Here is a 17,140-nt window from a genome sequence, read left to right as displayed (position 1 = left end):
TTTCCTGGGAGCAAGTCCCATTAAAGGACCTGAGCAGTTTTCTGAGTAGACCTGCTTCAGATTGCTCCCTTATATGCTTCCCCCTGCCTTGTAAAAATGAACTCTGTCTCTTGGTTTCAACTTGGACTTGGATCTGGGAGACCCAGAAGATATTCCCCACCCACCCTGCTTTCTGATAACCCTGAAGCGGGGGAAAGGCCTCCAAACCAAGGGATTCCCTGCCTCCAGCTGGGGATTGGTAACCCTACTCCCTGGGTTTCTGAGAAAAATAGGCCTCAGCCTCACAAATGACAAATGTGGCCTATCCCAACAACTTCTATTGTAGGCTGGTGTTAGAGACATTGTTGGAGATACCTGAAAATTCAGAGGTGTGGAGTGGCAATAATTGGAGATGAGGTTTAAGCTTATCAAAAGAAATAAAGCTTACTAGAAAACATCAGGATAGGGTACTTGGGATAAAAAAGAAATAAAACTTGGCTTACCAGCTAGTTTAACTATGTCTGATCTCTACATGGCTACGGTATTTATAACCCTTTGTCTAGCTTCTTCTTCCCAAAAAACATGTGGAAACAGGAAGACAGGCTATTCAGCTTGCATACAAGAGCAAAGTTTTTTTTACACCTAATGTCCTTTCTAACCAATGCTATGTTTACATGTTTTCCCAGGCTTAGAAGACTCAGTTCACAATTGGGTGTAGGTTACAATACATCATTTCCTCTTTCAGGTAAACAAACAGTTAACTCTATAATGGCTGGAATGTAAATAACTTGTATTCCAACAGACATCTAACTGCAGAAGCTCTATGGGGTTGCCAGATCTGTGTTGGAAAATACTTGGAGACTTTGGGGGTGGAGCTGGGAGAAGGTGGGGTTTGGGGAGGGGAGGGGCCTCAGCATGGTACAATGCCATAGAGTCCCCCTTAAAGCAGCCATTTATCTAGGGGATCTGATTTCTTGCCAGCTGGAGATCAGGTGTAAAAGTGGGAGATCTCCAGGCCCCACCTAGGGGCTGGCAAGCCTAAAAGGCACCATCCAGATGAATGTAAGAGGCTTTTCAACCTGATTTCCTTGCTCTCCCAGACAATTTTGAAGAGTCTTGCTGTATGGCTCCAGAAATATTGCCAACTCTGTATTGGGAAATTACTGGAGGTCTGAGGGTAAAGTCTGGAAAGGACCGGACTTGGGGATGGGTGGGAGCTTAGCCAGACAGAATACCACAGAGTCCACCCTAGAAAACAGCCAGTCTCTCCACAGGAATTGACCTCTGTGGTCTGGATAGGGTTGCCAAGTCCAATTCAAGAAATATCTGGGGACTTTGGGAGTGGAGCCAGGAGACTTTGGGGGTGGAGCCAGGAGACATTAGGGGTGGAGCCAAGATCAAGGCTGTGGCAAGCATAATTGAACTCCAAAGGGAGTTCTGGCTACCTTTTCAATTCCTTCCTTCCATAGGAAATAATGAAGGATAAGAGCACCTTCTTTTGGGGCTCATAGAATTGGACCCCCTGGTCCAATCTTTTTGAAACTTGGGGGGTATTTTGGGGAGAGGCACTAGATGCTATACTGAAAATTTGGTGCCTCTACCCCCCAAAAACAGCCCCCCCAGAGCCCCAGATACCCGTGGATCAATTCTCCATGATTTTCTATGGGAATAAATCTCTATAGGGAATAACAGAGTTCCCAGCAGACATTTCCCTCCCCTCCCCCTGCTTTCTGACAACGCTGAAACGGGGGAAGGGCCTCCAAACTGGGGGATCCCCCGCCCCCACCTGGGGATTGGCAACCCTAGGTCTGGAGATGTTGTGATTTGAGGAGATCAACTCCAGGCCTTACCTAGAGATTAGCAATCCTAGCTCAGCAGCGTTTCCATCCAGTGGCCAGATGATCATCCCATTGCTACTTAACAAAAGTTAGTGGTATAAGATAGTGCCTCCCCTCCAGTTTGTCATAAACTTTCCTAATGTAGGCCTTTCTCTCTTCTCTGGCTCAAATGTAACAGGGAATCCATTTTCTCTCTCTCAACATTCTGAAAGAACCCACCAGCAGAAAGCACTATGCAGCACTGTTTTCCTCTCATTTCCAGTTCCAGGCAATGACTGGCCCCATTTTTCTTTTGGCACCAACATGTTCCCATAAATGCCAGATGGAGGCCCAGAAGCTGAGTAGGAGGAGGGGGGAGAGCTATTTATGGAGTGTCTTCTAAAGACTCTGATAAAACTGTCCACGAGCAACTTAGAAAGCTTTAAAAGTGCAGCCAAGAAAAGGTAAAGGGAACATCAGATGCTGCTTGTAATGTTCTTCCCTGGCATTTGGGACAGATCAATGCAAAGCAGTGGACTGAGGAACAAGGGGAAAGGGGGAAGGGGGAAGGGAGGTTTAAGGAGGCAAATAAGGAACTGGGAGAAACACGTGATACCTTGGAAAATACTTACAGTGGGAGTCTGAGAGTTGTGGCTCCTGGATGAGCTGAGCATTGGACGGGAGTCGGCCAGCCATGGGTGGGAGAGGGTGCCCGCCTGGAGCAAAGAAAGGGTTAGGGCCTGAGGGATAAGGCCATTCTGATTGTTGGCTGCAGCTTTGCAAAATCCATCTACAAATCTTCACTTGAGTTAGAGGCTTATTCCAGATCTGAATTAAACTCTTTAAGGGCTATAAAAGATTGAGGAGCTATGGTGCCATGCTCCCCCCCCACACACACACTTTAAGCAATTCTTAGCAGCAGTGAAGTCAGCCAGGCTGGCTGGAGAAGCAAGATGAAGATGTGAAGAGTGGGTGCTGGTCAGGACTTGGAAGAGGGGGAGCTGGTTGTGAAAGGACCAGAGCAAGACTGAGGTCAGGTTCAGCCCTAGCAATGGCTGGGGTTTTCTTCTGCAGAACATCTGGATCCACTGGTTTCATTTCACTTCCCTTTGGGGAACAAACAACCCCTGATCCCATGTAGGACAGGTCTTTGACAGCAATGCTAGAAGCTGGAAGCAGGGAAGCAGTGCATAGCTATCTAGGGTTGCCAAATCCTAGAGGTTTGGGGTGGAGCTTGGGGATGGCAGGGTTTGGACAGAGGAGGGACCTCAATGGGCTATAATGCCATGCAGTCCACCTTCCAAAGCAGTTGTTTTCTCCAGGGGAACTGATCTCTGGAGATGAGTTGTAATTCTGGGAGATCATCAGGCTTGACCTAAAGGTTGCAAACTGGAAACAACCCACAACCTAAATGTTGGCAACCCCATCTATCACTTAGCCAATGGAGTATGTGGGGGGGCATTGAAGAAAGGGTGTGAATTTGTCTAAGGACGTTAAGTGTACATATTGCACTGTGTTAATTTGCCTTTGCTCAATCATTATTCCAACCTGGTCATATTTGTATATGTAGGATTTGGCATCAAGGGGTGTGACCTGATATGCAAATGAGTTCCTGCTGGGCTTTTCTGAAAGCCCTGTGTGAAACAATGATGTCAGGGGGAGTGGCCTAATATGCAAATGAGTTCCTGCTGGGCGTTTCCTATAAAATAGCCCTGCTATATGACAAATTCATATAAGTTCTTGCCACTTGATACATAAATGGAACGTATAATTAAAGACAGTATACCTCTGAGTATTGGGAAGAAACAGCTGAGCAGGCTGGCTGGTTATCAGCCGGAGGTCTAGGTTAACTTTGGCATCCAGATTTTGCCAAGGGAACACAATGGATCATATTCAGGGGAGATGAGCAAATATCATGCCCCGTTGCTGGCCTTCCTGAGTTGGCCACTGCATGGATGAACTAAGTGGGCCACAGGGCTCTAACAGCTTGGAATGCCAGAAGGACTCAGGGAAGCAAGTAAACCTGACACAAGCAGTGCTAAGGAAAGGCTTTTTTGTTTGTTTCCAATGAAACATCAAGCACAGACCCAAGAATATGGGCGAGACAGTCTCTGAGTCACCATTTCTTATTTCAACAATGGTCCCTAGAAATGAGGTTATTAACGTTAAATGGGCAGTGGAATATATTTCCTTTTCTTGTAAGCAGGTATGATCTAAAAAATGAACATTAGGCTGGTCTTGCACCTGTAAATGGTTATGGGCTGCTATTTTTAAGACCACAGCACATTAACATTTCATTGTGGATTTGAGGGAAGCCATTATGCAACCATGGAACATTCTAAAAGTGATTTTATGTATTTCTTGAGAATGCTGCCATGCAAAATCTGCTTCCAGGGAATCCTGTTGTTATTAAGACACTGGACTAGATGGCCCTTGGATTTCCGTACCAGAATTCTGAAGCATTTAAAAGTCTCAAGCAGAAACTAGATTGGGGAAGGCACCATGGTATAGAGGCCTTTTTCTGACGTTGTGAGTTTTCCCCCTGATATTTTGCTACAAGCCAGAGCTGTGCAGATGCTAGTTGGCTCAGTGACATTACAAAAAAGCAGAATATGCTGGTCAAGGTGCCATCTGGAAAAAGGGCAGGCTCAGCTCAACCATTTGTGTGTGTATGTGTGTGAGGGGGAAATCAAAATTGAAATCAACTCGTATTCCATATGATACTGGCACAAGATGGGAGAGTACCAATAGCTGCACAAGGCCAATGGGCCAGTAGGAGCATCTCTACAGCAGTGTAGTAGTTAGAGTGTTGGACTAGGATGTGGGAGGCCCAGGTTCAAATCCCCAGTCTGCTATGGAAGCTTCCTGGATGACCTTGGGCTAGTCACACACACTCAGTTTATCCTGTTTTACAAGATTAAGTACAAAATGTAGGAGAGGAGAATGCTATAAAGTGTGTTGGATTACCACTGGGTGAAAGGCAAGATATTAATTAATTAAATAAAAATAAACCTTGACACAATCAGTCCCACTTGCCATCATTCTGTGGCCTTGCCGCACCATGCATGCAGACCAAAATGCAGGATTGTTCAAGACCTACCCAGGATGTCTGAACTTACTGCAGAGGGAATATGACAAATACCTTGCTGGTGGTCCATCAAGTGCTGCATTTTGAATAATACGGCCAGACAATTTCCCTGGAGGACCAACAAACAGTGCATAAAGTAGAGCTAGCAGCCAGTGCATAAGAGGTGGTGGGGGATGAGGGAGGGAATGACATTGCGCAATTGGCAGAATGCAGTTTCCAGCAATCTCTTGGAAGTGATGTTATGTCACTGATATGGCATTGATGCAACGCTCAAGGGTTCTGACTACACTCTGGTTCTGAATCCTAGAGCATAATCCTGGCATCACATTGTTGACATGACATCATTTCCAGGTATTTGATCAAAGTGATGTTGTGCTGATGTCATGCTTCAGCTTTTTAAGGTATTTTCCTGTCCACCAGCCCTCAATGAGGTGGTAGGCAATCAGGCCAAGGCTTTTCCCTCCTCACACTGGTATCCAGAGGTTTACTGTGTAAAAATTCCCTTTAGTCACCATTGTGGCTAGTAGCCATTGGCAGATCTGTCCTCCATGGATCTGTTTACTCTCCTTTTAAGGTCATTTGTGCTAGTGGCCATCACTACACCCACTGGCAGTGGATCCCACAATTTAATTGTACATTATCTAAAAAATCTTTTTTCTTTTTTGTTCCTCCAGAAAGCCATGTTGTATGGAAACAGGAGATGGTCCTTTTCGGCCAAATGGTACGGAAGGGATGTTGTAGGTCTCAGCACCTCTTTCAAAAAAGTATTAACTGAGTTCCTCTAACCCTGTACAGAGTACTGCTCCATCTCCATTGACAAAGAATAACTGGTTTCTTTTCACCTGATGACTGAGGGCAACGGTTTCTAGAGGGCCAAGGATGCCACTTCTAGGCAGACCTCTTAGCTACTCTGGCAGCATTGTGCCAGTCAGAGCAGAGGCCTGCTGAGCTGGCAGAGACGGGGTCTGGCAGAGGGGGCTTGTTGCAATGGGAATGATTCTCCAAACTGCTAGTCTCTGTGTACTCTTTGTGGATGAAGGCTGACAGCTTCACAGGCCTCTGCAGGATTTGTTATTCTAAGACTCTTGTCCCAAATGAGAAACAAACGGAGGGAAGCAACAGGCCTGCACAGCCTGCAAATGGAGGAAGTGAAGGGGTGACAAATTTTGCTGTCCAAGAGGAAGAACATTTGGACTGAGATGTTTGGGGGAAAGGGGCATTTGCTATTTTCATTTCTTTAACGTTAAAGCCCCTTTGGGACATGGATTAGAAACTACACCATACTGTTATTATACCATCCTCGCCATATTCTTAATGCCGCTCCTCTTTGCTTGTTGGAACTGGAGCATTGTCCCTTGGCTATTGGAAGGTGGGATCCAAATGGGCAGGTTTATAAGGGTTCTTCAGTTATCTGGTCCAGACAGCCCAAAAGCTTCCAAGACAAGTCCTCACACTTCGAATTGTGTTCAGAAACAAATTGATAGCCGCAATAACCGTCTTGATAGGCAGCTTGCTTAACCTAGAGAACATTATAGCAATATAACTTTATCTATCACATTATTATTCTGCTCTTCTTCCAATGAGCTCATAGATAGGAATGCCTCCCCTCATCTAATCCTCTAAACAATTGGCCTTGAAGTTTAGTTTGCTGAGAAACAGTGGAGGGCCCAAATTGTCCATTGAGTTTTGTGGGCTGAATAGGGCTACAGAACTGGGTCAACACTGTCTACTTTATGACATTAGATATGAACACAGACTGTGGCCAGCTTATGTTCTTCTAGAAAGGCCACAAATGATGAACCAGCTATTGTTTACATGATCCTATAGGGTGTATACATTTGTGCATACACATTAAGAGCTTGGTCAGCTCAGTCATCAACAGACTTCGGCCTTCTCTGGATTTAGCCTCAATTCAGTATCCTTCCATCAAGACTCCATTGAGACTTCCATAGAGTTGCCTGTTCTGGTTGTCACAGCCTCACCTGAATTTGATGGAAAGTAAAAGTAAAGTTTAATGTCACCTTGATAATAATGACAACTCACTCCACACCTTCATATGATCTCACCCAAAGGTTTCATGTAGATATTAAACAACATGTGGGAAGGCAGTGGTTTTTTGTAGCAGCTGTAAACTCCTGAGCTGAGCAGAAGCCACTCAGGGGCCACCTTTGGAACTGACATCAGGTTGAATCTCAACAATCAGGGTGTGGCATTCCTATCCCAGAAAGCCTTTCCAGGAGGATACCTTGCCTGATGGCATTAAAACTGTCTGAGTGATCCAGGAGAACCAACAGGGTCACATTCAGTGTTCCCTCTAAGTTGAATTAGCGTGAGCTAGCTCAAAGATTTTTAGTCTCCAGCTCACACATTTTTTTCTTAGCTCAGGAAGAATGACCTCAGAGCACAATTTATGCAGTAGCTTACAACTTTAATGCCAGTAGTTCACAACTTTAATACCAGTAGATCACAAAGTAGATTTTTTGCTCATAAGACTCTGCAGCTTAGAGGGAACATGGTCAAATGAGGTTATTTCAGTCAGAAAAGCAGGTTAGTAGCTAGTCAAACTTCAATGGTACTAAATAATTTTCATCCAATGGGACTTAAGAGGTATACAGCAAATGTCCAGTTCAGCAAAAAAAAAAAGGGGGGGGAAGGATACTAGTGACCAGTGTTCCCTCTTAGCTGAGTTAGTGTGAGCTAGCTCACAGTTTTTTAGCCTCCAGCTCACACATTTTTGTCTTAGCTCAGGAAAAATGACCCCAGAGCAAATTTATGCAGTAGCTCACAATTTTATTGCCAGTATCTCACAACTTTATTCCAGTAGCTCACAAAGTAGAATTTTTACTCACAAGACTCCACAGCTTAGAGGGAACACTGCTAGTGACCAGCTGATTTGTCATTAAATTTGTTAGGGTCTAGATAGGGTTTCTTAAGAAGTGCTCTACTGGTTGAGTGCCTGCTTCAATATTATGAGCAATATTACTTGCAGGCAAGTTACAGCATGCTTCTGAGGATTCTGAATTTTTCTTGTGGGGGAAGGGTAAAGTGAAGAAGACCCCCCCCCACACACACACTTTCCAGAACCAGGAGGCTTTGTGTAGCTGCAATGGTATGGGCCAAGCAACAGAGCTTTGCTGTCATCCCTATACAGCAGGTTCAAAAAAGTGCACTAGATTGTGTTGGCTGTGCTCCTGTGAGTCTAAAGCTCACCAGGTAAATGGCCTGTCTGTGACAAAGATGTTGTTGAAATCTCTGTTCCTCCCAAATCGTCATTTATTTGCACAGCATGGAAAACCAAATAAACTTTATGCTGGACTGAAAATATTTGGGGACATCTTCACAGTTGCCATGGCAACCTTGAACTCCCAAGTCACACAAAATAAGGCATTCTTGACATGAATGTTGAACTCTCTGAAGATTAAGTATCTTGCAGTTGTCAATACCAAATAAAAGAGCAGCTTCCATAGCTCAGGCAGAAAGACACTTATGGCAACCAGTGGTTGCTGTCACACACAATAAATAACCCAGTTGGAAAGTGCATTGAAAGTGGATTGAAAGTGCATTATTTAGTGTGTGTGATCACAGCCAATAGGAACTTTATTTTGTCCTGTATGCCATACATCTGAAGTCAAAATTGTCTGGCAAAAAATCTGAAGTCAAAATTGTCTGGCAAAAAATCTGGAAAGGGTGGTGGAATTTGAGTAAATCGCAGTAATTTCCCCTTTATGGCCACCAAGTCCAAGCCAGTGCTATGGCAAGTATCAGTCATAGGTGGAGCTGATTAACCCACATTTATGAGATTCACCCAGGTAGTTTCAGTGATACATGCCAGGTCAATTTGCTCAGCCAGGATCACGGTGTTTTTCCATGGAAGACATTTTCCCATGGCAACCCTAGCATTCTGTAACAGTGCTCTCAGAACCGGTGTATTGTGGGAATTATGATCAAGACAGAGGTCCTTTGCTTGGGTCGCTGCGGCCCGGGAAGGGAAATCCCCCTGCCAGTTTTTGACGGGCAGGGTTAAGAGCCTGGGGGTGCTATTGGAGCCTTCTCTGACGATGGAGGCTCAGATAGCAGCCACTGCCAAGTCCACTTTTTTCACCTCAGGCGGGCGAGGCAGTTGGCCCCCTTCCTGGAACGCAACGACCTAGCAACAGTGATTCATGCTACGGTCACCTCGAGGTTGGACTACTGTAATGCCCTCTACATGGGGCTACCCTTGTGCCGGACCCGGAAACTGCAGTTAGTGCAGAACGCTGCTGCCCGGCTGCTATTAGGGCTCCCAAGATGGGAGCACATTTGGCCGGGGCTCCGGGATCTGCACTGGCTGCCAGTAATATTCCGAGTCCAGTACAAGGTGTTGGTCATTACCTTTAAAGCCCTATATGGCCTAGGACCTGCCTACCTTAGGGACCGTCTCTCCCCACACATTCCCCAGAGAGTACTACGCTCGGGTTCACAAAACCTGCTGGTAGTCCCCGGGCCAAAGGAGGCCCGTCTAAAATCCACCAGGGATCGGGCCTTCTCAATAGCGGCACCTTATTGGTGGAACCAGCTGCCGGAGGAGGTGCGGGCCCTGCGGGACCTAGGGCAGTTCCGCAGGGCCTGTAAGACAGCCCTCTTCCGGCAGGCCTATAACATCTAACTGACAATGAGAACACCTTCTAGATGGAACAAAATGCTACTACAGACCGCTGGTTTTATTTTATCTTGTTTTTAATAATTATGGTTTTAATTGTACTTGTAAATGTTTTAAATTGAATTATGTGAATTATTATGTTGTAAGCCGCCCTGAGACACTTCGGTGAGAAGGCGGGATATAAGTCTAAATATAAATAAATAAAATAAATGTGTCCTTGAGAGATAGAAGAGGGACAGACACTGAATATCTGCCTGTCTTCCCCTTCTTGGCCCATCTGTCTCCCAGTGCCATATCTAGAGGCAGGTCATTTCAAATGGGGTGTTTAAGTTTCTATCCTGAGCATAGATTCAACATTTTCATAAATAATGTGGATGGAAGGGAAGGGGGAGGGAAGTCCTTATTGAATCAGGTGTCACAAAATGTGAGAGTTAGCAAACATCTTAGAAGACAGAACTAAAATTCAAAATGACCTTGCCAGGTTGGAAAGATATTAATTTCACTAACAAAGTGAAATTTTAGGGACAAAGGTGGAGTTCTACATTTAGACAAAAGCAATCAAATGCAGGATTAGAAGTATTTGGCTTAGCAGCTGTCCATGTGTAAAGAATCTCAGGATTTTGATCAATGACAAACTGAAAGGGAGTTGGCAGTTTGGTGCAGCTGCAGAAGAGACTAGTGTGACTTTAGGCTGGGTTCCTAAATCTTGCTACTTCATGTGATTCTTCACTGCAGGAGTGGTCCTCTTCTGTGGAGTGTGTTCCTCCTGCACTTTGGGGCTTCTGCTGATGCATGTTGAAAGCATGTTTCAATGACTGGAAAAGCACCAGAGGAAAGCACTGCTGTTATGTATGTGAAGGCACACCTGGACATGTTGGGTGTAGTGTCTTGAGCTTGAGGCGCAACACAATAGACTGAGAGGATCCAAAGATCTGCATCCCGATTCATAATTCAAACTGGCCAATCAGGAGGCAGTATCAGAGGATCCTAGGATCTGCCAATGAGGATGCATATTCTAATGAAGGATCCAAAAAGGGCACAATCACAGGAGGGTTTCTGCTTCTTGGAGGCTGGGTTTCTCCTACCCCAACTGTATATATTACCACATGTTTTGGTGCTTAGGAGTAGTTTTGTAGTCACTTAGTAAACATGCTGAATCACTAATAAAGAGCTCTAATCACTGTGCAAGAGCCTCCTCATGCAACGAACCCAGTATTTAACAACTGCGCAGTGGAGAACCTCCTCTGCAATGGATGAACAGGGGTGCAAATGCCAACAAGGTTTTGGATTGAAGCTGCTGTCTCCAGGGCATAAGAAATAATACTTCCACCTTGCTCTATGCAAGTCACACCTCATTTGGAGCACTATGTCTCTGGGTGCTGCAATATAGGATAAACTAGGCCAGGTTCAGTGAAAGGCTCCAAAGAAAACAAGTCCTATATAAGGGAAGACTGAAGGAAGTAGGTATGCTTAGCATGGGCTGAGAGGGAGATGTGATTTTGCTCTTCAAACATTTTGAAGAGGGCAAAGACTTTTTCTCTGCTCCTCCACCAAAGGGCAAGACTAGATTTCATGTTCTTAACTTACAGGATGGTAGGTTTGGTTAAACATTAAGAGAAATTTCCTTATGCTAAGAGCAGTTCAACAAGGGAACCAGTGGCTGGAAGGTGGAAAGGATCTCCCTCCCCAAGAGGTCTTTGAACAAAGGCCTTAACTTTGGATTTCTTACAGTGAGTAGGGCATTGGACTATCCAGCCTATAAGGTTCCCATTCCACGACTCCTATCTGAAATGAAAACACAACAACTCCACCACCAAACAAGCAAACAACAACCCCCCAATGGCCACAACATTCTTCCATGCCTCCTCATACCAGTACTAGTTCCCAGACACGTAACCCCTAATAAGAAGAGACAAGCAGAGAGAAGCACACACCGCATCTCAGTCTGGCTGCGTAGGCCCTACTAATTTCCAAAATGGGAGGGAGGCCCTCTCTCACACCAAGGACCTGACTGTCTGCTTCTCTGCTAGCCTCAACTGGTCCTCCAGTTCAATCTCATTTCAGTTGCGATGATAACCAAAGAGGGGCGGGGGGAGAAGGGATGAAGGGAAAAGTGCACATAAATCTGACCATGTCTTTCTCCTTCTCAGTAGCAGCAATGGAAATACTGGGAGCACCAGAGGTAAAGGATTCTTTCCCTCCCACAGTCCTCAGATAACCCAGTTCCCACTGTAAAGGAACAGCCCTAGAACAGCTGGTGCAGTCTGCAGTCTGCACATCATTCTGGTTCATTTAAGCCATTCTGGCATGGTTTGAGTTGGCACTGCAGATGCACTACTGAATCCCACATCTGTCCTTTCACGGCACACAGCACCTATCACACTGAAGCTCCTTTCACAGTCTAGATGGACTTGCCTTTGGGGTGCTGACAAAGACTCAGCCGAACTCACTGTGTCCAATGTGACACACCAGGGAAACCACTACAAGAAATGAGCTCCTATGTGACTATTGGGTGGAAGTTTATATTTGGGGACAGAAAGGCTTAGAGGGTTCACAAATGCCAGATGACTGCTTCTTTTTACCTCACAATCCCATCACCAAGAGGGACCAAGTGATTAAACATTCAGCATCCTGTTCCTGGCTTGTTTCAAACTCTGGTTTCATGTTCATTGATTGTACTGCTCAGGTTTCCACATCTGGGTGTCTTTGCAATATTTATCCTTGCCTGCCAGTGTTATCTCACTGATTGGTTTGGTTTCTTTCTTGATTATTGCTTTATGGTATTAAACAGTGTGGAAAGCCAGATATGTTATAGTGCAGGATATAGATGCAGTAAATAATAAAAGGAAGAGGTGTTTCCTTATTGCTCAAATAACTGAGGAGAAATTCTTCTTTTGGCACTGGCTAGTTGGCTGGAGGAGGATCTGGGAGACCCAGATTCAAATCCTGGCTCTGCCCTGGAAGCTCACTGCCATTGGAAGCTCATCTCTGACCAGCTGAAAGCTGGCTTGGGTCTATGTTTGGGGGTGGTGGTGGTGGTGGAATGTGCTATAAATGTCTAAATAAATAGATAAGAACCGAAGAGCCCTGATGGATCAGAAACAGCAAATCTAGTTTAGCATCCTGTGTCACACATTAGTCAACCAGTTGTCCTGGAAGACCAACAAACTGTGCATAAGTAATATATGCTGAGAACGGACTCTGCATACAATGTTTTAAAGCTTTCCCATTCTTCAGGGGGGAAATAACACCACAGTTTTGGATAGCTAATGTCCTAGTTCTGTGCTGGCTTGACCTGACCTTGCCTCCTTCTCTCTCAGTTTTACATTAAGGGCAATAATGGGTCGCTGCTTACCTCAAATGAAAGGCTTCTCCTCCTCTTCCCATCCTTACCCCCTGGGGTATTTCTCACAAATGGTGTCTCACTTTTCTCTCCAGTGTTTGTCTTTGTCACTGGAGCTGACAAAGTTCTCTCAGCCCCATACTGACCCACTGTTTATTCAACTGGGACACATTTCACAGGCTGGACTGCTCCCCTCCCCCTGCCCAAGGCATGCGCTCATGGAAGGCCTATAAAGGTCACTATGGCGAGAGCCAGGGAGTCAGAGGAGGGCACCAAGGGCTCAGCTATGGAAGATTCTTTGAACTGCCTGACACTCACTGGTTCTGTTAGGAGGACCCTTCAGCTCTTGGAATCCAAGAACCATGCCCAGGATCCAAGAGAAGGTAGAAGGTAAGAAGATCCTGACTTTGGCTCATGCAAAACCGCATGGGGATGTACCCTGGAGGAGAAGAGGTCAAGCCAAGCCCAAAACGTTTTGCTGCCCTGAGCAGGGGCAGTGGGGAGAGGCTGTGTATCCATGCATGTGTGCATTGAGTTACTGTGACCTTGGATTGCCAACTCTGGCTTGGGAAATTCCTGGTGATTTGGGGGAGTGCATGTGGAAGGGAATTGAGAACAATTTCAGTTAGGATCTATGCTATAGAATAGAATTTGTCCTCTAAAGCTGCCATTTCCCCCATCACTGTAGGCTGGAGACCAGCTATAATTCTGGGCAAACTCCAGGCTCCACCTGTAGGTTGGCAACTGACCATAGTTAAGAAGTGGTTTTTTTTTTTGTGTGTGTGTGTGTGGGAGGGGGAAAGCTGCTTTCCTCCTGGGGCCTGTGAAGGCAGTCCTCTGCAAGGCATTCTGGTGGCTGCAAATTTGGGTTCCAGCAGCAATCACTATGATCAGAGCACACGTGGGACCTGAACACCAGTGACATTCCTGTGCACTGCTAGCATCTTCTGGGCTGTTTCCCAGCTAGATGTCTGCCATGGTGTCTTTTGGAACTGGTGGGCACATAGGGGCTTTGCTAGACTGTACATGAGCTCCCCAGGTGTATGGAGGGGCTCCTACCTTGAACCTCCACCTGTGTCTATGAATGTCTGTGTCTATGAATGTCCTTTTGGGGAGGTACAGTGGTTCAGTGGTAGAGCATCTGGTAAGCAGAAGGTCCCAGGTTCAATCCCTGGCATCTCTAACCAAAAAGGGTCCAGGCAAGTAGGCATGAAAAACCTCAGCTTGAGACTCTGGAGAGCCGCTGCCAGTCTGAGTAGACAATACTAACTTTGATGGACTGAGGGTCTGATGGACTGAGGGTCCCAGATAAATAAATAAAATAAAAATTCAGTATAAGGCAGCTTCATATGTTCATATGTTATACCAGTATGGGGACCAGGCAGCTATCAGATGTAAATGCTGTCCCTGAATCATTTCGTCTGACTCTCAGTGTCTCGTTTCCTGTTTGCCACAGGCCCTTTGCACTATGGAGGCCATGGCTGCCCAACCCACAGAAGGTCACCAAAGAAGCTAAGACACAGGAGAGCCCAGTAAGTACTGCTCCTAGGGTTGCCAGCTAGGAGTTGGAAAATTCCTGGAGGTTTTGGAGGTGGAGTTTGAGGAGGGTGGGGTTTAGGGAGGGCAGGGATTTTAGTGGGGTATGATGCCATAGAGTCCACCTTATACAGTGGCCATTTTCTCCAGGTGAACTGTTCTCTGTTGCTTGGGAATCAGTAGTAATCCCAGGAGGTCACCAACCACCACCTGGAGGTTGGCAGCCCTAGCTGCTCCCTTGAAAGGGGGATACAAGGTGAAAGGTCATGAATGACGGGGTTGATATCCCAGAGGGCAAGCAGAGAAAGGAAATGATGGGACTACCATGACATACAAGGGCAGGGTGGCACCACCGCTAAGGAAGAAGATGATATTGGATTTATATCCCGCCCTCCACTCCGAAGAGTCTCAGAGCAGCTCACAACCTCCTTTACCTTCCTCCCCCACAACAGACACCCTGTGAGGTGGGTGGGGCTGGAGAGGGCTCTCACAGCAGCTGCCCTTTCAAGGACAACCTCTGCCAGAGCCATGGCTGACCCAAGGCCATGCTAGCAGGTGCAAGTGGAGGAGTGGGGAATCAAACCCGGTTCTCCCAGATAGGAGTCCGCACACTTAACCACTACACCAAACTGGCTCTCCTTCCATGTTCCTGCTGGGCACAGTGAGAGTCTCAGTAAGCAGGAGGAGGGCTCATCAGGGTTTGGATTAACAAGACTTGAACAAGTTTGTTATCCTCTCAGCCCCTCTCCTGGGTCTTGAGGAGAACCCAAAGCATGCTTGTTGCCATGGCAGGCTTTTGGAGTGAAAGGGTGGCTTGTTCCTTGGCAAAGCCAACATTCTTCAGGGAGTTAGTGGGATTTGTTGCAACTCTCTGCCTTTCCAGCAATTGCCTGCCACTGGCCAGCATGCACTGAATTGTTAAAATTAAAATGCCTTAAATTTTTTTAGCAGAGAAGTGATGTGACTGTAAAGACATGCAAATGCTTCAGACCAAAGGCTGATAATATGTTTCTGAACTGGCCCTAGTAACTCACACATTCATATGCCCTGTTCACATGGAAGAGGCCTTGCTCACAAGAGCTGCTCAACCCATTCTCTACGTTTTGCTAACAGACTGCTGTTTCCCCATCCGTTAAAAGGACTACCTTCAAGTTGGCTTGAGGGATGATTCAAGATACCCATTTAAAGTGGCTGCACAGACTGCACACACTTGAGAACGCAACCAGGATCTCTTGTGCTACTGCCTGGAAGATGCAGGTTGCACAGTTTGTGCACTGTTGCTGTCCCAAAGCACCGCTCAAACTGCCTATACACTTGGCCCTGTGCTGGCTGGCAGGTTCTGGCATTCTTCAGTGTTTCAGCTGTGAGGAAACTGCTTGACAGCATTGGGTCAGGTGCCTCTGTCCCTAAGGCCATGTTCTTTGTCTCGTAGTAGTGATGGAGAGGTTGTCCTGCTACAGCATAGAAACATTGGTTGTAGCCTAATGTATCTTACTTGTGTCCTCCAGGCCTACAGTGAAGGTTACAAGATAAGCAAGGAGCAGCTTACATCATTCCGACATCCTGTCAGGTGTGTAAACAGCTAACCACAAAACCCCTTCCACAAATCAGCTCCCTCGTTTGTCCTGTTCCCATCATTTAACATCAGGAAATGCAGCTTTAGGACTGCTTCCTTCTCTGTTTTAGGCCTGTGTTCCCATCATATCTCCAATCAATGCCTTGTCTGTTCTCTTTCTGCTCCCTGACTAAGGTTGCCAACTGCAACTTGGGAAATTCCTGGATTTTAGGAGAGTGCCTGGGTTGGGAAGGAAATTCAGTGGGGATATGATGACATAGAGTCTGTCCTCCAAAGCTGCCACTGTCTTCATGAGAACTGATCTCTTTAGTCTTGTAATTCCAAGAGAATTCCAGTTTGGTAACCCTAGTTCCATCACTCTCAACATGGCTTCCTCCGTGGGCTTTCCTTCCCAACAGGAATCAAAAGAGGTTGCATATCTCAGTTCTCTTCTCTTCTTCCCACAGGCTCTTTTGGCCCAAATCAAGATCCTTTGATTATTTGTACGCAGAGGGTGAGAAACTGCTGGAGAACTTTCCAGTCCAGGCGACCATTAGCTTCTATGAGGACTCTGAGGAATCAGGCAGTGACAGGGAAGATGATGAAGTAGAGGAGGACAAGGAACAGAGGTCTGGAACAGCCCCTTTTCTCCAGAAGTCTAGCTGCCCTCCCTAGAGAGTAGGGCTCACCTGACTCTAGAAGCCTACCGTGACTGAGCCCTTTCCCATGTTGCTGACTGAAGCAGCACTAAATATTGACTGCACTGATGTCATGTTTACCTCCCATGTGTTGCCATTTTGCTGAACAATTGTGGCATCTCATGCTCAAAGGAGACTCTCTGGCTGGCATGCTGGAAGTAGGGTAAACACTTATAAATCTCTGCAGGACAAACAAATGCTTGCCTAGTAAGCTGAGGGGTGGGCAGATTCCTTCAGGAGGGGTGGTGTGTATGTGTGCTTATGGCTGCCCTTCTCAGGGAACCATGTCTCTTGGGAGGGGACTAAAAGCAAGGCTGGGTGTGTGTGTGTGTGTGTCTCCTTTCTGAGTCCTGATGAGTGGCTGGATTGAGGGATGTTGTTGATCAGGAACTGCAGCAAAGATTTCTCTTGTTTGGGGGATTTATTTTTAAATTTGCCATTACAGAATGTATGCTGTACCTTTAAATGTACTTCAACCATCTATT

General features: G+C 46.1%; 1 protein-coding gene across 1 annotated transcript; it reads left to right on the top strand.

The window, feature by feature from the left end:
• Window positions 1-13,107: 13,107 nt before the first annotated feature.
• On the top strand, window positions 13,108-16,832 carry RIPPLY1 (ripply transcriptional repressor 1). The gene is made up of 4 exons (XM_060249137.1): window positions 13,108-13,256; window positions 14,236-14,398; window positions 15,911-15,972; window positions 16,425-16,832. The coding sequence occupies exons 1-4, from the start codon at window positions 13,108-13,110 to the stop codon at window positions 16,630-16,632; spliced, it is 582 nt and encodes a 193-aa protein (XP_060105120.1). The 3' UTR covers window positions 16,633-16,832.
• The last annotated feature ends 308 nt before the right edge of the window (window positions 16,833-17,140 follow it).

The sequence above is a fragment of the Heteronotia binoei genome, chromosome 11 (assembly GCF_032191835.1).
Source record: "Heteronotia binoei isolate CCM8104 ecotype False Entrance Well chromosome 11, APGP_CSIRO_Hbin_v1, whole genome shotgun sequence".
Lineage (NCBI taxonomy): Eukaryota > Metazoa > Chordata > Lepidosauria > Squamata > Gekkonidae > Heteronotia > Heteronotia binoei.
This window is presented reverse-complemented; position numbering and strand designations above follow the sequence as displayed.